We start from the raw sequence: 22,964 nt of genomic DNA, 5'->3' as shown, positions 1-22,964 counted from the left end.
TTTTGACATTCTGAGAATCCATTTTAGTACCTGACTTGAGAGTTCTGACACAGTCTGAGAATTTTGAAAATACTAATGTTCCTAAATATTTTATTTTTGCTTTAGAGGCTTGGTATGACATTTAGATATTCCTAGATTCATATAGGTGTTTTTTTAAGTCCATAAAATAAAGCTTCGTAGTTTAAAGTAATTCAGGGAATTTCAAAAGATGCATGACCAGTCTATGCTGCCTGGGAGGAAAAGTCTTTTTAAGCTAAACGTATTTACTTTAATTATGATTTATATATTTAAGACAGTGTTCTTCATAGAGATTTGTTCATATGTAATGTTGACTTGTTTTAATGATATAAATTGGTTTATTGCTCCCCTGCCTTTTTTTATTTTGAGAAAATTTAAACCATTTCTTAGATACAAAAATTATGATTGTCGTATAGAATGATATTATTAACATCTTAAAAATCACCTGCTAATAAAGTAATAGAATGGGAAAAAAAAGAAAGCATGGGGTATCTAGAAAAGGTGTTATCTGAATTTCTGGTACTGTTGAATATAATTAGATACTGTGGTTGATTATAATCAAAATCTCTTTTTGGGTGATTGAGTTTTGCTTTAGAATGCTAATATGGCATTTTCATATTCTAGTTTATCTATATAAGCAATAAGATGCCAAGTATGTCAGATAGACATGTTTTGGAAAAATCATAGCTGCTTGAAAAAGAAATGCAACTCTAGTTCCCTGTAGAAGCAAACACACAACCCAAACCATTAACTTTCATTTGGTTTGTCTGAAGTGATTTGAACTGTAATTCTGTAAGTAGAAATAGAGGTTTGTGCAAAAGCAGTCACAGTTTTTTACTGGCAATTTAATGGCAAAAACTACAATTATGTTCGCACCAACCTATTCATATTTAAATTGTTTTATTTTGATACAAGTGATTTTGTTTTTATGATCAAACATACCACTGGCCATCCATATTTGTTGGTTCCACATCAGTGAATTCAACGAACCCTGGACTGAAAGTATTTGAGAAAATATGGCATCTGTATTGAAATACAGTATAACAACTATTTACATGGTATTCACATTGTATTAGGTATTATAAGTAATTCAGAGATGAGTTAAAGTGTATGGGAGGATGTGCATAGTTTATATGCAAACAGTCATTTTATATCAAAGGCTTGAGCAGCAAGTGTGGTCCTGGAACTAAGCTCCTATGGATATACTGAGGGAGAACTGTATATGATACCATTATAAGCTTGAGGGATGGAGAGATGACATTTGTCATCTTAATAGTTGAAACTCTTCCTACTACCGTTTAGTAGGAAGTAAGTAATCTTGAATCATTCCAGGCCAATATTCTTTTATTCTCAATTCCTTGTGTTAATACCACCTTCCATCCTGCCAATCCCCTCAAAATTATACAGCGACATCCAATTGCCTAATGGTTGAAGGAGAGGAAACAACAAAATACTTCCGTTGTTGTTCTTGGATTCAAATAATTACCTTGCTGCATTTTCCCTATCACAGCACACTCCCAGTTCTTTCATAGCCATTGGTAATGGGAGTTCTCTCTGAGTACTTGTTAATCTTGCTGTGCTTGTCAGTGTAAGGTGGTATCATTTTCAAAACAAAGCTTGATTATCATTGACCTGAGCTGAAAGTTTTTTATTCAGTGTTTAATAATTTCATTTAGTGACTTAACTTTGGAGGATCACAGTTTATTCCTTGACCTTAGGCCTCCAACTATGTCTGACTTTCACTAGAGGATCATATATGCTTCATGGAAATAAGTTTATTAAAGCTGTCTAGAGTCACGTATGGTTTTTCCCAGATGAATTGCTTGCTTAGGCTTACTTGCTTCTTAGGTTATCTGCTGTGTACTAGATTAAGGCAATTTTAGATACCAAATACAAATTTACTAAAGTGAAATCATGGATAGTAGTTGATATAATTTTGAGATTGGGTGAAGAATGCTGCAATACAAATGCTTTAAAAAGTTTTTGTTAGTGGCGCTAGTTGTGTAGATTTAAGTGTGAAATGATCTGAAATCTTTTTTAAGATTAGTCAGCTCTTGTGCTATTCAGTTTGCAATATACTTTCAGGTAAGTATCAGAAATTCAATTAATAACTTTTCCAGTGTGATTTATTTCAATTGGTTGTATTTATTTCTGATTTATTTTTGATGGTTTATTTCTGATGGTTATAGATTTTATAAATAGCACCTTTTATGATTTCTTTTATTAACAGGATTCTGCTTGGTCAGAATCGTGATGGCATTGTGTTCAGCACTGATGACTATTTTCACCATCAAGATGGGTACAGGTATAATGTTAATCAACTTGGTGATGCCCATGACTGGAACCAGAACAGAGGTTTGTTTTGGGCCAAGTCTCCCGGGATAGAATATTTGGCTAGGAGTCAAAATACCTAGATTTTGTTCTCAACTTGGGTTTTTACCAGCTGAATGACTTTAGGCAAGCTGTTTAAATAGCTTTGAGATCTAATTTCTTCATCTGTTAAGAGGTGGAGATAAATATACTTGCCCTACCTGATTAGGGTTTTTGTGAAAAGCAGAGAATTTAGATAAAACGCTTTGTAAACTGTAAATAGTGTATCAGTGTAAGCTGGTAAAATAAGAGCAGTATGGGATATTTTGAAAGGCTTTATTTTATACTTTATGAGTAAATTCAGAGAACTCTGAATCTGTACCATTGTTAGGTAGTCCCAAAATGTTATTTCCCTGAGAATAATGCTAATATTTTCTAAGGCTTAATATACTGGTTATGAATATTAAAAGTTTTTCTCATTGATACTGCTCTACTGGAAACTACTTAATACATTTTTTAGCAGACATGGGTCAGTTTCTCCTTAACATTAATATAGGTTCTTAATCTGGGCTGCACATTTGAATTACTTGGGAACTTTTTTTAAAAAAGTGCCTGGCCTCAGCCTCAGATATTTTGGTTTAATTAATCTGGAGTGGGGCCTAAGCATTAGTATTTTTTGTTTTGAAAGTTCTCCAGATTATTCTGATACACAGTCAGAATTGAAAGTGTTGATCTAGAACTATAAGTAAATATATATACTATGTTATTTTTAAAAAGAAGAATGGATTGATGATTAAACAAATAGCTTTTATTATGAAAATTTTTAAACATAGATTAAAGAGACTGTAATGAACCTCATAGACTCATCACCCAGAATTATCAGTTATTAAGATTTTGGTATATGGACTTTTATCTTTTTGTTTTTTACCCCCTCTTCTTTTTAAAGCAAATTCTAGACATCATACTTTATGCATTTCAAATTAACTCTTTTACTTAGTCATTTCTTTCACTGCAATACCATTATCACCATTAAAAAAAAAACAATTCCTTCACATCATGTAACCCAGTCTGTAATTGAATTTCCTCTGTTGTCCTAAAAATCTCTTCACAGTTATTTTGTTTGAATTGGGATCCAAACAAAGTCCTCAAAGTACATTGTGTTTTGTTTAATTGTTAACTCATAGCATTTTCCTTCTTTTAACCCTCATACCATTAACTTGTTGCAGAAACTAGGTAGTTTGTCCTGTAGAATGTTCCACATGCTGTAGTTGTCTATTTGCTTCTTGGTGTTAACTGTTTAATTTGCTCCTCTTACTCCTGTGTTTTCTGTGAATGGAAATTAGCTGTAGACCACAGGCTTGATTAGGTTTAACTTTTTTTTTGTTTTTTTTGCAAGCGGGTATTTGGTTGTCCTATTCTTAGTAATGGTAAGCTTAATCAGTGGCTTCACAGGGCCAACCTCTTCCCTCCATCTGTTATCAAGTTCCCTATTAACCTTTTATCTGATGGTTTTAGCCAACAATAAATCGTTTCCTGAGTCAGTTATTTCATTCAGAATTTCAAAATGGTAATTTTTAGGTTAGTTATTTCTTCTATGTTTAGTAGAATTCCTCTGTAATGAAGAACTACTGTCAAAGCTACCAACTAGGGTTGTCCTAAAGTATAGTATATACAAGAAAAATCGTAATGCTTTTCTTTTTAATTGTCAAATACAGTAAGGAATTTCAGTGAGGATGTTTGTGTGTGTGTTTTGGAGATGGGCTCTTGCTTTGTTGTCCCAGCTCAAGTGCAGTGACACTATCATAGCTCAGTGCAGCCTTGAATTCCTGGACCTAAGGGATCCTCCTGCCTCAGCTTCCTTAGTAACTGGGACTACATACATGCACCAGCACACCCAGCTATTTTTTTTAAAAAAATTTCGTACAGACAGGGTATTGCTGTGTTTCCCAGACTGGTCTCAAATTCCTGGGCTCAAGCAATCCTCCTACCTTTGCCTCCCAAATTAAAGACATGAGCCACAGTGCCTGGCTGAGGATGTTTTCAAGTAAAAAGTTTTCACTCTGTTACAATTTATAGTTTTACAAGAATGTTTAAACATCAGATAAGTTTGATCGTAAAACTGTTTACTGGTATTGATTTTATAACAGTCCAGGATTTCTCCAAATGTATTAGAGGGTAGCATAGCAATTTCAAAAACTAATTTTTAAATCTTTTTTTATTTTTGAGACAGAGTTTCGCTCTTGTTACCCAGGCTGGAGTGCAATGGCGCGATCTCGCCTCACCGCAACCTCCATCTCCTGGGTTCAAGCAATTCTCCTTCCTCAGCCTCCGGAGTAGCTGGGACTACAGGCGTGCGCCACCATGCCCAGCTAATTTTTGTATTTTTTAGTAGAGACGGGGTTTCACCTTGTTGACCAGGATGGTCTCGATCCCTTGACCTCGTGATCCACCCACCTTGGCCTCCCAAAGTGCTGGGATTATAGGCATGAGCCACCGCGCCTGCCCCCATTTTTAAATTTTTTTAATGCCATAGAACATTGTTGCTCAAATCAAATAATGATGGTATTGCAATTCTGAAAATGTTTGGAGTTACTGGTCTAAAGTTAAGGGGAGCAAGGTTAGTTGATAAGTTGAATAAATAGACAGTGAGCAGAGCCAGTATGCCTTTGGTAAACTAGTAAGTGTGTGTGGGACATTTTTTTCTCTTTGCAATACTAGCATAGCTGGATGGAGTTGCTCATGTCTATAATCCCAGTACTTCGGGAGGCCGAGGCGGGTGGATCACTTGAGCCCAGGAGTTAGAGACCAGCCTGGGCAACATGATGACACCTTCTCTCTACAAAAAATAGAAAAATTAGCCAGGCATGGTGGTGCACACCTGTAGTCCCAGCTACTTGGGAGGCTGAGATAGGAGGATTGCTTGAGCCTGGGGGTTCGAGGCTGCAGTGAGTAGAGATAGTGCGATTGCACTCCAGTCGCACTCCAGCCTGGGTAGCAGGACAAGATTCTGTCTTAAAAAACAGACAGACTAGTACAGAATGTTTCATTAAAATGCTTATGTTATTTGAATTATGTTAATTATACTTGCTAAATGGAATAATGGTATCTTTCTAAACAAGAATAATAAATATGGAATTGAATATCTTTAAATGCTAGGCACCATTATATGATGGACTTGAATATCTTTAAATGCTAGGCACCATTCTATGAAACTCTGTCTGCTTCATCATTATTATTAAATTAATTTTAGAACACCTAAAAATTGAAAATATCTCCAAAGTGTAATTCTTCTCTTACAGTATGATAGTTCATTTGCTTAAGAAAACTATAGGATATTCAAACATGTTTTTACTTAGAAGCTCTTTTCACATGGAATGTACTAGACAGTGATACTGGATGATAATGGAAAGAAGATAATTCCCCATTCCTACAAACCAGAAATTTATTTGGTCAATAAGCTTATTTTCTAGGACACAACTCCTTGGATGTGTAAGCCTATCAGATATTAGGAGAATAATTTTAATAAGGTTTTAAATGGAAGATTTGATCACTGTGATTAGAGACGGAGCAGTGGCAGATGATAGTGTCTTGGTGCCAGCACCAAGCTAGCACTAATAGATGATGGCACCTATTTGTGACTCAAATTCTAAATTTCTTTTGGTATTTAGAGACATCTGCCAAATATGTATTTCAACATAGTTATTAATTCTAACTGAGCTTTAGCATTCTGTCTATCCTAGACATCTGTATAAATGTTTTCATTCTGTTGAACTTAGTGACTTGAATTCTAACTCCTGAGAAAACATCCTTTTGCATTTTGCTTCAGCCTTTTTTCCCCCCATAGTTTATTGGGGAACAGGAGGTGTTTGGTTACATGAATAGGTTCTTTAGCATTGATTTGTGAGATTTTGATGTACTTATCACCCAAGCAGTATACACTGCACCCTATTTGTAGTCTTTTATCTCTCACCCTCTTCCCACCCTTTCCTCTGAGTCCCCAGAGTTGTGTCATTCTTATGCCTTTGCATCCTCATAGCTTAGCTCCTGCTTATGAGTGAGAACATTCGATGTTTGGTTTCGCTTCAGCCTTTTAAATTTTTTTTTTTTTTTTTTTTTTTTTGAGTTTCATTCTGTTGCCTAGGCTGGAGTGCAGTGGCACCATCTCGGCTCACTGCAACCTTTGCTTCCCGGGTTCAAGCAGTTCTCTGCCTCAGCCTCCTAAGTAACTGGGATTACAGGTGCTTACCACCACACCCAGCTATTTTTTGTATTTTCAGTAGAGACAGGGTTTCACCATCTTCGCCAGGTTGGTCTTGAACCCCTGACCTCTTGATCCACCTGCTTTGGCCTCCCAGAGTTCTGGGATTACAGGCATGAGCCACTGCGCCCAGCCTTTTTGTCTTTTTTTGAGACTGAGTCTCACTCTGTTGCCCAGGGCTGGAGTGCCATGGTGCGATCTTGGCTCATAGCAACCTCCACCTCACAAGGTTGAAGCGATTCTTGTGCCTCAGCCTCCTGAGTAGCTGGGACTACAGGCGCACACCACCACACCTGGCCAATTAGTGTATTTTTTAGTTGAAAAGAAGTTTTGCCATTTTGGACAGGCTGGTCTTGAACTCCTGATCTCAGGTGATACACCCACCTTGGCTTCCCAAAGTGCTGGGATTACAGACGTGAGCCACCACCTGGCCTTAGCCTTTTAAATTTTATCAAGGGTTCTTAATTATTTTTCTTCTCTGGCAGGCATATCTAAGAGATATACATATTCCTGTCATTAACAGTGGCTTCTTATGATAGTGATTCTTATCTGGTGGTGGAAAAGATGACATTTGAATGGGGAGATAATAGTTTAGGAAAGTTCCATTCTACCACAACTTGCAATTTGAGGACCATAGTTCTAAGAAATATCCACAAAGTCAGTTAAACTATGATTTTAGCTAGTTGGTATATAAAGTTTTGCTGATAAGTAATGATTTAAATCCATAACTTTTCAAAAACATAAGCCTTATTTCAAAAGCATTATTTGTACATTATAGAAAATTAGAAAATACAGATAATCATTTATGGTAACATTCCCAAAAAAGAGAAAATACAGATAAAAGATTAAATGCAAATATTCCTACCATCTACAGGTGACCGCTTTTAATATCTCCATAAATCTTCCCCAGCTGTTGTCTTTTGACCTAAATATGATCATATTGACCTATTGTCTTGTAACTTGCCATTTTCATTTAATAATCTCCATCCTGCCTTGTCAAAATAAATTTTCACCTCTTTTCATACTTAGTCTATATTCAGATGTAAATTGTTCATCTCTTAATTTTCCATAAGTGAAAGTTAGTTCTAGACATGAAGGCTTTATCAGCTGTAAGTTCAACAGAATGCCTTTCAGAGCCAGTTTGTCGAAGCTAGCATCCAGTCTGGAGAATACACCTGGCATATGGTTATGTCCCTTAATTCCCTTTCAATCTAGTGGATTTCTATTTTTCATGACACTGACTGAAGAGATTGCACAGCTTTGGTTTTAAGTACAGAGATGTAGCACATTTCTTAATAATGTTTAACTTTTATTTTGTGTATTTTAACCTAATCTGTTTTTAAAATTTTTTAAATTTATATTTTATTTCAGCAAAACAAGCTATCAATCAGGGAAGATCTCCAGTTATAATAGATAACACTAATATACAAGCTTGGGAAATGAAGCCATATGTGGAAGTGGTAAATATGAAATATGAGAGAGTTTTTATTTTTTGTTCTTGTCAATTTTTCACATTCTAAAATTTTGACTAGATTGATCTTAATTATTAAAACATTTGTCCTTTGTTTCCTAAAGAGGTTTGTTGGTTTGCTTAGTTTTTTTAAAAATTGTGAATGATGCTTATTAAGGAAAATGTTCATCTTGTTAGGTTTTTTTGTTTGTTTTTTTGAGACAGAGTCTTGCTTGGTCACCCAGGCTGGGGTGCACTGGCACCATCTTGGCTCACTGCAACCTCCTCCCCAGTTCAAGCAATTCTCCTGCCTCAGCCTCCTGAGTAGCTGGGATTACAGGCACGTGCCCCCATGCCCAGCTAATTTTTGTATTTTTAGTAGAGACAGGGTTTCGCCATATTGGCCAGACTGGTCTTGAACTCCTGAGCTCAATCTGCCCACCTTGGCTTCCTAAAGTGCTGAGATTACAGGCATGAGCCACCATGCCCATGTTAGTTTTGACTGATCTTGAGAATAGTACTCAGAATTTATCCAGTTAAGTCTTAATTTTTATAAACCATATTATTTTATAAAGCATCATTTTTCTTGGTCGAGCAAGTTTATAATATTGTCTAAATGAAATTTATCTGTCTGCCTTCTTTTTACTTTAAGAAGTATTCTCTGGGTTTTTCTTTTCTTCCTTTCCTTTGTGTAGGCCATAGGAAAAGGATACAGAGTAGAGTTTCATGAACCTGAAACTTGGTGGAAATTTGATCCTGAAGAATTAGAAAAGTAAGGCACTTGAATTTTTAATCTTATCTTTTCTTCCTTCTTTTGTGAATTCTGACATCATTTCACAGTTTATTGAATACAAGTGTAGGTTCAGGAAACAGTAAAATACAAGGACCTTTTTTCTCTGGTTTTTGGCTAGGCATTGTCCTTCCACCTTCATCTCCTTCGCATTTTAGGTCCCATCAACTTTTTACTTTGTGGTTTCACGTTGCTCCCAGTTTTCTGTCTTTTCAGCTACAGAACCATAATGCTATACCAACATCCTTGGAATCAATGTGTTTTGGAATTTAGGTTTTAGTGATTTTAGAAAAGTAATACAGTGCATATATACCTAATCTTAACTCCCTTTTCAGAGTTTGGGGCAGCATGTCATAATCAAACATCTTAATATTTCTGCAGCAAATCATGACTAGTCAATTCAAGTAAATGACAAAGAATCTACATAATGTAAAGTCAATTCTGAGTAGGTTGTGCTGCCAAATGAGTACAGATCTGGAGTTTGCTGCCAAATGAGTTAATGGAGAACTGAGTTTTCACAGCTTATTGGATTTCAGTATTTGTGGTGAGAGATTGTGGACTTTTATTACTTTGAATCCTGCTGTTCCATTTGTATCTACCTTTACCTTTTCCCTTCATATCACTGAATTTCCTGTGTTTCACTGTTACTGTTTTTTTTTTTCTTTCTTTCTCTTCCCTGTCCCCACCTCCCCACCCGCTTTTAGGTAACAGCTTTATTGTGATATAATTCACATACCCTTACAATTCACCCATTTAATTGCATACAATTCAGTGTTTTTCTGTACATTCACAGAGTTGTACAGCCTTCACCTCTCTTTTTTTTTTTTTTTTTTTTGAGACGGAGTTTCGCTCTTGTTACCCAGGCTGGAGTGCAATGGCGCGATCTCAGCTCACCGCAACCTCCGCCTCCCGGGTTCAGGCAATTCTCCTGCCTCAGCCTCCTGAGTAGCTGGGATTACAGGCACGCGCCACCATGCCCAGCTAATTTTTTTGTATTAGTAGAGACGGGGTTTCACAATGTTGACCAGGATGGTCTGGATCTCTTGACCTCGTGATCCACCCGCCTCGGCCTCCCAAAGTGCTGGGATTACAGGCTTGAGCCACCGCGCCTGGCCAACCCCTCTTTTTTAAAACCAGTTTTCCCCCTGTTACCTCAGTTTGCTTCAAGCTGTTACTGTGTGTATGGAGTCCAACTAATTTATTTCCCCTTTGCCTTTCTTTTTTTTTTTTTTGAGACGGAGTTTCGCTCTTGTTACCCAGGCTGGAGTGCAATGGCGCGATCTCTCGGCTCACCGCAACCTCTGCCTCCTGGGTTCAGGGAATTCTCCTGCCTCAGCCTCCTGAGTAGCTGGGATTACAGACACGCGTCACCATGCTCAGCTAATTTTTTTTTGTATTAGTAGAGACGGGGTTTCACCGTGTTGACCAGGATGGTCTTGATCTCTTGACCTCGTGATCCACCCGCCTCGGCCTCCCAAAGTGCTGGGATTACAGGCTTGAGCCACCGCGCCCGGCCCCCCCTTTGCCTTTCATTCCTTTGGCTACTTTTGCTTTCTGATTTGTATGCTGTGTGTTCATGTATAGACAGACAAACAGATTTGTTAGTATTAATATCTGGGGTTTTTTTGCCTGCCTAGCTGTGTGTGTATATATCACACCTGAGGTGGAAGAGACAGAAGCTTAAAAATTAAAAATATTTGGTAATGATGAATAAATGAATGATAAAATGCTAATGCAGTTAGGGCTTCATTACATTTTTTAGGAACTGTTAAAATTTATTATCTTCTTTTTTTTTTTTTTTTTTTTTTTTGGTTTTTTTTTTGGAGACAGAGATTCGCTCTTGTTACCCAGGCTGGAGTGCAATGGCGCGATCTCGGCTCACCGCAACCTCTGTCTCCTGGGTTCAGGCAATTCTCCTGCCTCAGCCTCCCGGGTAGTTGGGACTACAGGCTCTTGCCACCACGCCCAGCTAATTTTTGTATTTTTTAGTAGAGATGGGGTTTCACCATGTTGGCCAGGATGGTCTCGATTTCTTGACCTCATGATCCGCCTGCCTCAGCCTCCCAAAGTGCTGAGATTACAGCTGTGAGTCACTGTACTCAGCTAGATTTAGTCATATCTTGACAGTTTTCAACTTCATATCATTTTTTCTTCTAACTTTTTTGCTTTCTCTTCTTATCTTGAATGTAAACATCAGCTTCGAAAAGTAAACATTTCTGGCCTTTTTCTGAGATAAAGAAATTGGCATTAGTACATCTAGAACTATAAATGTAAAATATGTTTTCTGTATGTTTTGTCATGTCCAGGTCAAGTTACAGAAAACCATGAGGGTAAAATAAGTTGTCAGAAGTTCTTTGAGGGTCCAGAATAAATTTTAAACCACTTTTTAATTTCTTATAATCTTACATACAGAAAAGTACATAAATATAAATATGTAACTTAACAAAGTTCTTACAAGATTAACACACATTTCACTGTCACCCATGTCATGGGAGTATTACCAGTACCTCAGAAGCTCTTTGCATTCCTCTTCTTAGTCACAGTTGTCTTTTATTCTCTAAAGGTAACCGTTGTTTTGCCTGGGTAATCATAATATCTTTTCTTTAAAGTTTTGCCATAACAATTTGGCCTTAATATCGTAGTTTAGGGATCAGGGGCAGGTTAAAAAAAATACCATAGCTTAGTTTTGCCTTTTATCAAACCTTTATCTATATTGCTTATGTATAAGACATATATACATGGAATCATACAGTTTATATTTGTTTTGTCTAATTTATTTCACTCAACATTATATTTGTAAGACATGTTTAAACTGTGTCTCTAATAATAATTTGGTATTGATAATTTGTTTTTCTTTTTGAGACAAAGTCTTGCTCTCTCCCAGGCTAGAGTGCAGTGGCGCCATCTCTGCTCACTGCAGCTTCCGCCTCCCGGGTTCAAGCAATTCTCCTGCCTCAGCCTCCCAAGTAGCTAGGGTTACAGATGCCCACCACCACAACTGACTAATTTTTGTAATTTGAGTAAAGGCAGGATTTCACCATATTGGCCAGGCTGGTCTCGAACTCCCGACGTTGTGATCCCTCCCACCTTGGCCTCCCAAAGTGCTGGGATTACAGGCGAGAGCCACAGCGCCCAGCCTGATAATACATTTTTTAAATGTGATAGGAACTGTCATAAAATAACTTGTAAAAAGTGATTATTTTACTTCAGTTTTTGTAAGTCCTAGAAGTCCACTTAATCTTTCTGTAATTCTTAAAACAGTACCTCATAATCTTTAATTTTGTTATTAACAAGGGGGGTATAGTCAGCAGGTTGAGTGAATAGGTAGTTCTATGTGAAGAGGATGTAATTAACATTTTTCTATGATATATGGAATTTTTACACCTTTTTAAAACATTGATAAAAACCTTGAGTTTGTCATAAGTCTTTTTACATAAAATGTGGGCAGGTGAAATAGATCTACTGTTTATTTGCAATATATTATTCAGAATTTGTATATTTTTCCTCTAAAACAGTTAATCTCTAAGCCTGTACATTCTGCAACAAAGATTTACAATCCTTTTCTTTTTTGTTAGGAGGAATAAACATGGTGTGTCTCGAAAGAAGATTGCTCAGATGTTGGATCGTTATGAATATCAAATGTCCATTTCTATTGTAATGAATTCAGTGGAACCATCACACAAAAGCACACAAAGACCTCCTCCTCCACAGGGGAGACAGAGGTGGGAAGGCTCTCTTGGCTCACATAATCATGTCTGTGTCACAGATAATCATTAAATTAGCTATTTTCAGCTAACACATTTATTTGCAATGGAAAAAGAATTAGTGAGCCTGTCTTGGAATTTAAATAGTTTCAAATAAAAAAAGACTACATTGCCTCACAAAGAATGTTCCCAGCAAGTTGTTAACATGTAAATAAAAATTATATGAAATTGTATTTTAAATGTTTTTATATTCTCTTGTAATACTTTTGGCTGTTAAGAAAACACCTGAGTAGTAGAGTGGTGGGTAGATGCTAGGATGGTTTTCTACAATTGAATTTTAAACTAACTTTATCTATTTTATAGATAACATTGAACAGTTTTTTAATAGTTCATACCTAAATCTAACTTTTTATAAAACTTCAGTGTTTTTCCCTTACTTCCTTAAATATGCAAGATAATACTAACTTGTCATAGGGCACCTTAGTTGTTTCCTCTATTCATTAGGTAAAATTACATTTCAGCTGATTGATCTGTGTGACAAAATTATTTCTAAGCTATAATCAGCACATCACTTGGTTCAAACAAAATTCCCCAGCAAATGTTAGATGGTAGGCATATCAATCTGGGGAATTTTCTTCGTGATATACATATTCATCTTGTAATGTATACATATACATATCATCCTTCTTCTCAAGCCATCTCTCTAATCTCATATGCTTGCCAGTTCTTGAAAAGATAAAGTGATTCTAATAATGTTTGCTTCTCTCTGTTCAATTTAATGTGATATAATTCTAGTATAAAAGTATTTTGAACAGTTGCTTAACATTGATCATAAGAGGATTTGTACTATAGAATGTCTTCTAGTACTGATTTTTCTGTAGAGCAAACTATTTCTCTCATTGGATAGTTTTCTTTATTAGATGTGTTTCTTCACTTAAGATTAAAAACTGAGATGGAATTCATTTCAGAGGTCTTGTCATTCATCCCCTGCCTTCAAATTGAGCTTTACCTAGACTAACCTAGATAATTAAGCATTTCTCTTTTTGCAACATGAGGAAAAAATATTACTACCTCTCTTAATACCATTGTTCCCAATGTCTTTTGAAAAACATTTCTTCAATAGTTTTGATTTACTTTTTTGATTTACTCTTTTTAGGGAAAAACCCCAGGTAATTACAATGCTGTTTAAAAAAATTAAGCATTGTGATTCTTTATATTTGGCCTTTAAACTTTCTCTTAAACCATTGCATCTTGAATCCCATAGTATTTCTTTGTTTTAAAACCTTTTACTATTCCTTTCAACTTCAGATATTACTTTTTACGTTGTGAGGCTAAACACTAGATTCAGTGCTATCAACAAGGTCTTTATTACATGGCCTTAAATGAAATAAGAATATGATTTTATTTGTACTACTTAGTGCTGTTAACGTTTGAATGAATATTACCTTTATCTTGTTTAACACTTGTATGTATATATTTGCTCATCTTAATACGATACAGTAAGAATATGCTAATTTGTTTTGTGTGTAAATGTATATTATATACATATATACATCTTCAGCTATGTTTTCATATATTTTATTTCAGAGTAATACTTGTTGGTATTTGGACTTGTGTTTCTACGTATTTTATTCTGTAGATTATCACAGTTTGAAAATCGTACACAAGGATTTCATTTTGGGACAGGTGAAACAACTCTTAGGTAGACTGTGTTCCTTTTCCTCTGTCTTCATAAACTTAAGAGTAGTAATACTATAAATTTAGTTTTTTAGCTGGGTGAGGTGGCTCATGCATATAATCCCAGCACTTTGGGAGGCCAAGGCGGGCAGATCACCTGATGTCAGGAGTTTGAGACCAGCCTAGCTAATACAGTGAAACCCCATCTTTACTAAAAATACAAAAATTAGTTGGGCATGATGGTATGTGCTTGTAATCCCAGCTACTTGAGAGACTGAGGAAGGAGAATCGCTTAAACCTGGGAGGCAGTGTTTGCAGTGAGCAGAGATTGCGCCACTTGCACTCCAGCCTGTGAGACAGAGCAAGACTCCATCTCAAAAAAAAAAATTAGTTTTTTGAACAACGTTTAATCAAGTTTATTTTCAGAAAGTAGAGGATTGCCTTTGGGAGAAACAGATTATGAGGCAATATGTTCATATTAAGTTTAAAATAAATTTCCAGATTATAGACTTGTCTTCATCTTCTAGTTCTAACTGCTAAATAATAATCATCTAGAGATCATTAGTCATTACCAATTAATTTTTTTTACATTATGATGTTAGTGAGACAGCTACTGTTGCATCATGAGTTCCAAATAAATAAATAAATCTTAGGAGGGAAACTAACATTCTTACTTATAATTAAACAAACAAGGTCTTGCTCTGCTACCTGGGCTGGAGTGTGGTAGTGTGATCATAGCTTGCTGTAACCTTGAACTTCTAGGCTCAAGAGGTCTTCTTTCTCAGCATCTCAGGAAGCTGGGACTTCAAGCGTGCACCGCCCACACTTGGCTAATTTTTGCATGTTAAAAATTTTTTTGTAGAGATGGGGTCTTGCTGTGTTACCCAAACTGATCTTGTACTCCTGACCTTAAATGATCCTCCTACCTTGGCCTCTCAAAGTGCTGAGATTACAGGCATGAGCCACTGCACCTGCACCAGCTTTAGTTTTGTTTTGTTTTGTTTCTTGAGACAGAGTCTTGCTCTGTTGCCCAGGCTGGAGTGCAGTGGCATGATCTTGGCTCACAGCAGCCTCCACCTCCCAGGATCAAGCATTTCTGCTTTCAGCCTCCCAAGTAGCTGGGATTAGAATGTGTGCCACCACGCCGGATAATTTTTGTAGAGATGGGGTTTCACCGTGTTGGCCAGGCTGGTCTGACCTCAGGTGATCTGCCAGTCTTGGCCTCCCAAAGTGCTGGGATTACAGGTGTGAGCCACCATACCTGACCTAGTTGTTATTTTTAAGGCACAAAAATAGTTGTTTTCCTAAATATTGTGGCTAATGTTAATTAAAAACAGAATGGAGGAATGCACTGGAAATACTAAAGTCACTATTTAAAGTCATTGCTTGGTATCTAAAAATCTATGAAAATGTGAAATTTGTAATTCTTCTTCAAAAGTTTCCTATTCAGACAGTCTTGGTGGGGGCAGGGTTAAGAGAGGAGGTGTCTTTGTGTTGAATAGACTGGACTTAACTGGTCTCAAGTGATCATCCTGCCTTAGCCTACGTGGTAGCTGGGATTACAGGCACCCAGCCAGATAGTGTTAGTGGGATAAACCCCTGCTGCTGTACCTCATTCTAACCATTTCCATCACAAAGAATTAAATTGGACATTAATCATATTTAACTAAGATGGATCCCAGCTCACTGCAACCTCCATCTCCTGGATTCAAGCGATTCTCCTGCTTCAGCCTCCTGCGTAGCTGGGAGTACAGGCTCACACCACCATGCCCAGCTAATTTTTTTTTTTTTAGTAGAGACAGGGTTTCACCATGTTGGTCAGGATGGTCTCAATCTTTTGACCTTGTGATCTGCCCACCTCAGTCTCCCAAAGTGCTGGGATTACAGGCATGAGCCACCATTCTTGGTCTTGAGACTGTGTTTTCTTAAGTATTTATAAGGAAAATTGGTGGTGTATAAAATGTAGAACTGTAATTGTGTGTTTTAGTGTCTTGACCTGATAGGCTTGCTAGTCTTTATTGAAGTTTTATGTAGTATTCTGACATGAATACAGTAACTAATAAGGGCTAAAGTATTGTTGCTTTTTTTCCCTTGTCGTTTGCAATCCACATTGAGCAATGTCTTAGTCTATAATAATTACAGAGTCTTAGCTTATGATTCAGAATAAATAATTCGCAACATTCAGAATAAATAATTTTGGTGGCAGCAGCAGGAGTAGGTTAAGTTAATGATTTTTAGAGTTAAGTTTTAGGAGCCACAATTTACAAATTAAATTTTTGCCTATTAAAATTGTCAGCTATATCTTTGTAAATTTTCTGAGGAGAGATTGTATTAAGGGATTAATGAATATTCTGTTTGGTGATGATTGGCATACATATCTTTTAAAATTAAGGTATCATTAAAACAGTTGGTTTCCCTGCATGTTTACTGTATTTTCTTCTTATACTGTCCTTAGAATGGGAAGAAGTAGGATTAAGTTTCTTGAAATAGAACCTAAACATATAGGGATTAGTGATTGTCTTGTATGTCCTTTTGATTCCTTTTTTACTTTGCAAAGCAGTATTTAGATTGATTCAATTTAATAGATTTAAATTGCCAAATGTGTTAAGCCTAAGTTTTCAATTTTGCATGGTTTGTAAATTTCAGAGCAAACCTTGAAAAGGTAATAATTATGATTATTTTCAACTAAGTTCAGAAAACATGTAGAAGATGGTTACTATTTACTCTCAGTAATTTAGAGTTCATTGACTGGCGTAATTTTTGTAATAGAATATACATATATGTAAGCGGTAATTTGGAATATTTCCTACAGAATTTTTTTTTTTTTTTTTTTGAGAGGGAATCTTGATTTGTCACTCATGTTGGAGTGCAGTGGCATGATCTTGGCTCACTGCAACCTCCACCTCCTGGGTTCAAGCTGCTATTCTGCCCCAGCCTCCCGAGTAGCTGGGATTACAGGCATGTGCCACCACACTCAACTAATTTTTTTGTATTTTTAGTAGAGATGGGGTTTCACTACGTTGGCCAGGCTGGTCTTGAACTCCTGACCTCAGGGGATCTGCCTGCCTTGGCCTTCCAAAGTGCTAGGATTACAGATGTGAGCCACTGTGCCTGGCCCAAAATTCTTAATACATTGTAACTCTCTATGCACAAGAAGAAGAAGAAGGAGTAGCACAAATAACTTTGGAAAGAGAGTCTCAACAGTAAATAGATATTAATTCTAGAAGCTAAGCTGTATATATTGAAAAGTTTTGACTTTTTATACATTCAACAGAAATTTATTTTAGTCATTCATAATCTCTTTTTCTTCCTTCTCCTTCTGACAAATTTTGCTCTCTGAGAGATAACCCTGTCACATTCCAGTTGTGATCATTGTAATGATTACACTTATACTTCACTTCCCAGAATGGAATCTGTTAACTTCAATAAGTTCTCTTAAATTTCAGTGTGGAAAAAAATAGATTATTTTTCTGTAGCATGGACACAGGTGCAGTCTGATCCCTAATCTCAAAACTAGACACAGTTGCATTAGCAAGCATTTACCTACTTTGGTGAGTAACTGAAGACTTCACATTGAAGTGTTGTTTTGGTTTTTAGTATTTCCATTTACTTTTTAAAAAAAATTAAACTACTTTTTGTAAATTGATGGGAAGATTGAAATATTTTGAGAGGAGATATTAGATTTGCCTCTCAGTTTTGCTAGTAACTAAGGGGAAAAGAATCATGTGGTTATTCATGTTTAAAATTGTGTTCTAGTAGAGTCCATTGAAATATACTTTATTATTTGCATTATTTTGCAGTTTTAACTGTGTTTTCAGATGGTACATGTAAAATTAAAGTTTTATTCTTGGTGTTGGTTTACAATTAGTAATAATAATTATACAACTTTCAAAATGTCTCTTCAGTTGTAATTCTGAGCTCTTTATTTTTTTAGCATAACAAAATGAAAGAAAATTTACTTGGGAAGGGATTGTGGGTTCTTTGTTTTCCATTCTTTTTTCTTTCTTTTTTTTTTCTCAGTTTTTCTTAATCTTAGAAATCTTATTTCTTTTTTTCATGATCTGTTCTTGTATGCATTTTTTTTTTCACTCTATTCATTTTTTGCCCAGCTGTCCTCCTGTAACCTCATAACATTTTTAATGAAGATGATGGAATGGTAAGTGACTGGCAAAGCTGGACATAATCTCTTTTTCCCTCCTTTATTCTACTGAACTCATTGTTCCTTCTGAGCCTTACTTAACCAAGTTAAACTTATAGACCACAGCTCAGTTGTTAATTTCCTGACCCTGTGGGTTATGTAGAATTTAGATATGAAAATGGCTGGAAAGATTATAAAAATCTGTTGTGTTAATCATTGGTGGGGATTTCATGACATGGCATAGAACTTAAATGTATGGGCTTGAGAAAAAATATTTACATTAACAATTATATGATGATGGATGTTAATTGATAAACAGTAGGTTGAAATTCACTGTTACAGAATTTGCTATTAGTCGTGATTGCAGGTTGCCCTTAACTAAATGATTTTGAAGGAAAGCTGATAACTATTTTGAGTTAAAATTTTACAAGTGATTCCTTATATGGTTCAATGCTGCTGCAACAAACAGGAATTTTGTCGCAAAAAGTCTTAATAAAAGCCATTTAAATAACTGCTGTTTATTTAATGCCCATCAGTGCTAGGCCCCCATCTAAATGTGATTGTTACCATCACTGAATTTTCACAATTCTACAATGGTTTTAAAAGAGGAAATAAAAATTTAGGTTTAACAACTTACCCAACATGATTTCTCTAGGAAAAGAGAAAACTGATTCAGATCTATGTTAGACATATTTATCTACTGTAATCCAGTATTATTTTTAAGCCACATAGTTATGTTTTTTTATTTTAATTTAGTGCTTTGCCAAGGTTGAAAAGAGATACCAGTGAAAAGTTGATTCCATCTTTATGGTACCTTTATTTTATAAGGTTATAAGGTATATTGATTTATCAGGGAAGTTGAGTGAAGAAATCTTAAAGTGGCCATTTAGAATTATGTTTAAAAGTCAAAAGAGTTGAGCTGGATGCAGTGGCTCATGCTTCGAGAACAGTCTGGTCAACATGGTGAAAGCCTGTCTCTACTAAAAATACAAAAAAGCCAGGCTTGGTGGCGCGTGCCTGTAATCCCAGCCGCTCAGGAGGCTGAGGTTGGAGAATAGCTTGAACCCAGGTGGCGGAGGTTGCAGTCAGCCAAGATCGTGCCACTGCACTCTTCTAGCCTGAGCAACAGAGTGAGACTCCATCTCCAAAAAAAAAAAAAAAAAGGTTGAGAGTTTATACTATTTAATGTTTAAATGTTTTCTGTAAATTAAACATCAATACTTGATAATCATATTTCAGGAGCATTTTTTCCATTGAGTTATTTACATATACTGTTGTGCTTTAAGGCTTTAAGTTAATTTTCTTATTTTAATTAGCATTTGAAATGTATAGTGTCCAATAAATGGATTGTTAGATTATGTAAATTGGGTTTTTTTACCCTGATTGATTTTCAGGCATTATTTCCTAAAATAGGTCAGTACTACTTCTAAGTGGTTTTACTTATTTTTCTTTTATGTCCACTTACTACTTAAGTATGTTAGTAGTAGGTATTATGGAAATTACATACATTTTCTGAATATTTAAAGAGTTACGTTTTTTCTCTACAATAATTAGGAACTTTCTTTATTTTATGATATTTTACATTAATTTTCCAAACAAACACTAAAAGAGATAGTTACTTCAGTTTGCTTTGTAAATTACTTAAATTCTACAAGGAAAATCTTGAAGTACAGAATTCTTATTGTTGGGTATTTTCCTTATTTTGTTCTAGTGAACTTAAAAAAATTGAAGAACTGGGTCTTATTTGGTTTCTCTTCATTCCTTAAGAGTAGTTTGTGTTTTTTTTTCTTGTATGTGTTAAGCTAGAGGTGGAGTTTTTGTTTAGAATAGAAAAGACTTCATGAAAGAAGAAATATCATTGGTTTTATGAATGAATTGATAGTTTTCAATTTAAGAGACTAGTAAGCAGTACATAAGGGTATTGGGATTATAGAAATATAATTCAATTTAATCCTGGGCAGAGATGCAGTTAAGACATTTATCTAGAATATAAGTAAATTGAAGTATTTATAGGAAATGTGACAGGAGCCATTGGCTAGACATTTTGAAAATTAAAACCAGGGATCTTGTTATCTTTGGATTACTACTATGTCCTAGGAACTTTATCCTTTACTAGGAAGCAGTAACTCTTTATTGGATATTAGGCTCGGTCTTCTCCCTAAAACAGTCAACAAACTTTTTGATACCAAGGAAGCAGTAATCAAAGAAGAGCAACGTTATAGGGCAGTTTGTAATAAAAGTTGACTATCCCTATCTGAAATACTTGAGACCAGAAGTGTTTTGGAGTTCATATTTTCTTTTGGATTTTGGAATATTTCCAGACTACATACTGATTGAGCATATCTAACCTGAAAATCCAAAGTGCTCTAGTGAACATTTTCTTTTTTTTTTTTTTTTTTTTTTTTTTGAGGCGGAGTTTCGCTCGTTACCCAGGCTGGAGTGCAATGGCGCGATCACGGCTCACCGCAACCTCCGCCTCCTGGGTTCAGGCAATTCTCCTGCCTCAGCCTCCTGAGTAGCTGGGATTACAGGCACGCGCCACCATGCCCAGCTAATTTTTTGTATTAGTAGAGACGGGGTTTCACCATGTTGACCAGGACGGTCTCGATCTCTTGACCTCGTGATCCACCCGTCTCGGCCTCCCAAAGTGCTGGGATTACAGGCTTGAGCCACCGCACCCGGCCGTGAACATTTTCTTTAAGCATCATGTCAGTGCTCAAAAAGTTTAGGATTTTGGAGCTTCTTGGATTATGGGCGCTCAACCTGTATAGGAAACATGGACGTGGAACATGAATTAGTTGTATTTGATACTTGCTGGGGAGAGGATTTCCAGACCACCAAAGAAGAATGTATCTAATGCTGTAACAGATCCTTTTCTTCCAGATATTAACCTCACCAGTAGTCTTTATTTAGATATGTGGTGTATGATCAAGAAATTTAAATCCTAGAATACAGATGAGTAGAGCAAAGTTGAGGCTTTTGATTATCCATTTCTTTTAAGGTTCTTTTGAAATTATGTTGCAGTTTTTTGCTTTAACACTTTACAGAAGAATTTATAGACTATCTGAGACGAATACTCCGGGTATTTGTCTCAGTCTTAAAGTGGTTCAACAAAAAGTTCATAATCACTTTTTAGAACCCTTTTTCCAAAGAACTGTGATCCTATGTGTAACTTAGAAAACACACAAATAAGTGCTTGCATCTTTTTTCAGTTGGAACATATTTATCTTTATTCAGCAATGAAGAATAGCTGATACTGATGCATATCTTTACATGATTTTCCATTATTTATCTGAAAATAATATATATCGGGTCATTATTTGCCTCTTCAGCCTCAGTAATTCAGTAACTTTCTTCGTTATTTTGTTGACCTGTTCTGGACACTTTTCAAAATAAACATAGCATGATTTTAGTGGAAAGAACACATTGTAAGAGTTAGGCAATCTGAGTTACACCTCCATTTACGTCTGTCCTCTCTCATTTGTTTATTGAATGCCTTCACCTGTACTCTGAATTGCATCTCTTTCCTTCTCAGGAAATTTTATACATTGTCAGTTATTGCTTCTCTCTGTAACTTGAGCCTTGCCTTCTTTCCTGATTCTGAGCCATCAACAGTTAAACATGATCAAGTCTTCCGATCTAAAAGTCCCTTTTTATTGACACAACTCATTTATAGCCAAACTTCTTTCTGAAAAGCAGTCTACATTCATTGTCTTTTTCTCCCTCACCTCTCACTGATAATATTGAACCCACTCCATTTTAGGCTCTGTTTCTGTCATTCTTCTACATTGATTTTTAAGGTCTCCAGAGTAGTCCTCTGTATTGATGGGCATTACTTACTGTTCATCTTATGACTACTCAGGCATTTTTTGATAAGTTTTTCCTTAAAATACTTGGCTTCCTTGGCATCATGATTTTTGTTCAGATCTCTGTGACTATTTGTCTCCTTTGCTGCCTTCTTCTCTTGGTCTTTGAATTTTAGAATTCTCAAGTTTCAGTTCTAGACACACTTCTAGCTTTCTCTATGTGGTCTTATTTTTCATGTGGACATAGTAGTCTCCCTACTTTTGTTTTTGCCACCTTACAATTTTATCCACAGAGCAGCTAAAGTAGACTATAATTTAAATTCTTTTGAATATGCATTAATAATATCACTCACTGCTTAAACCCTATATAATTTAGTCCTTGGCTGCTTCTCTGACCCTGTCTTGTACCAGTCTTCATTTACTATACAGTCCATCTATACTGACCTCTTTGAACTGTTCTTCAGACATGATGAGCTTGTCCTTGCTAAAAGCTCTAGCTTTGTTTCTCTTTGGAATGCTCTTCTCATCTACTTTTCCTATGCCTAGCGTTTTCTTAATGTTCAAGTCTCACCTGAGGTGTCACTTTCACCATAGTACTTGTAGTTGAAGTTACTACTGATTTGTTGGCAGTATTCCTGAAATAGAATATAGGATCAATGAGGACATAATTATTTTGTTCACAGCTGTGTCCACAAAATCTAAACTAGTGCCTGTAGTACTGTAGGTGGTTGGTTGATTTTTATACCTGCTGGTCCTATTAACAATATTGACCCCCAAATGTGTTTTCTTCTTAACCTCCTCTGAACTCCAGTC

General features: G+C 36.0%; 1 protein-coding gene across 16 annotated transcripts in view; it reads left to right on the top strand.

Annotated features, from left to right (window-relative positions):
* LOC105726196 (NEDD4 binding protein 2 like 2) overlaps positions 1 to 22,964 on the top strand; it is a 106,504-nt gene that overhangs the window by 9,093 nt on the left and 74,447 nt on the right. For 7 of the 16 annotated variants that reach the window (XR_010337132.1, XR_010337133.1, XM_012465537.3 and 4 more), the window contains 4 exons: positions 2,249 to 2,373; positions 7,958 to 8,046; positions 8,732 to 8,808; positions 12,402 to 12,548. The exons of 1 other annotated variant lie outside the window; for it this stretch is intronic. Coding sequence is in view for 10 of the 15 variants with exons in the window: in XM_012465537.3 (XP_012320960.1) it covers positions 2,249 to 2,373; positions 7,958 to 8,046; positions 8,732 to 8,808; positions 12,402 to 12,548 (438 nt within the window). In the remaining 5 variants the exon portion in view is untranslated. Of the gene's footprint in view, positions 1 to 2,248; positions 2,374 to 7,957; positions 8,047 to 8,731; positions 8,809 to 12,401; positions 12,764 to 22,964 lie in introns of those variants that run through there. 8 more of the 16 variants (XR_010337134.1, XR_010337135.1, XR_010337136.1 and 5 more) reach the window with 6 other exon arrangements.

This window comes from Aotus nancymaae, unplaced genomic scaffold (genome assembly GCF_030222135.1).
Source record: "Aotus nancymaae isolate 86718 unplaced genomic scaffold, 86718_ANA_hifiasm-v0.15.2.pri h1tg000043l, whole genome shotgun sequence".
Taxonomy (NCBI): domain Eukaryota; kingdom Metazoa; phylum Chordata; class Mammalia; order Primates; family Aotidae; genus Aotus; species Aotus nancymaae.
This window is presented reverse-complemented; position numbering and strand designations above follow the sequence as displayed.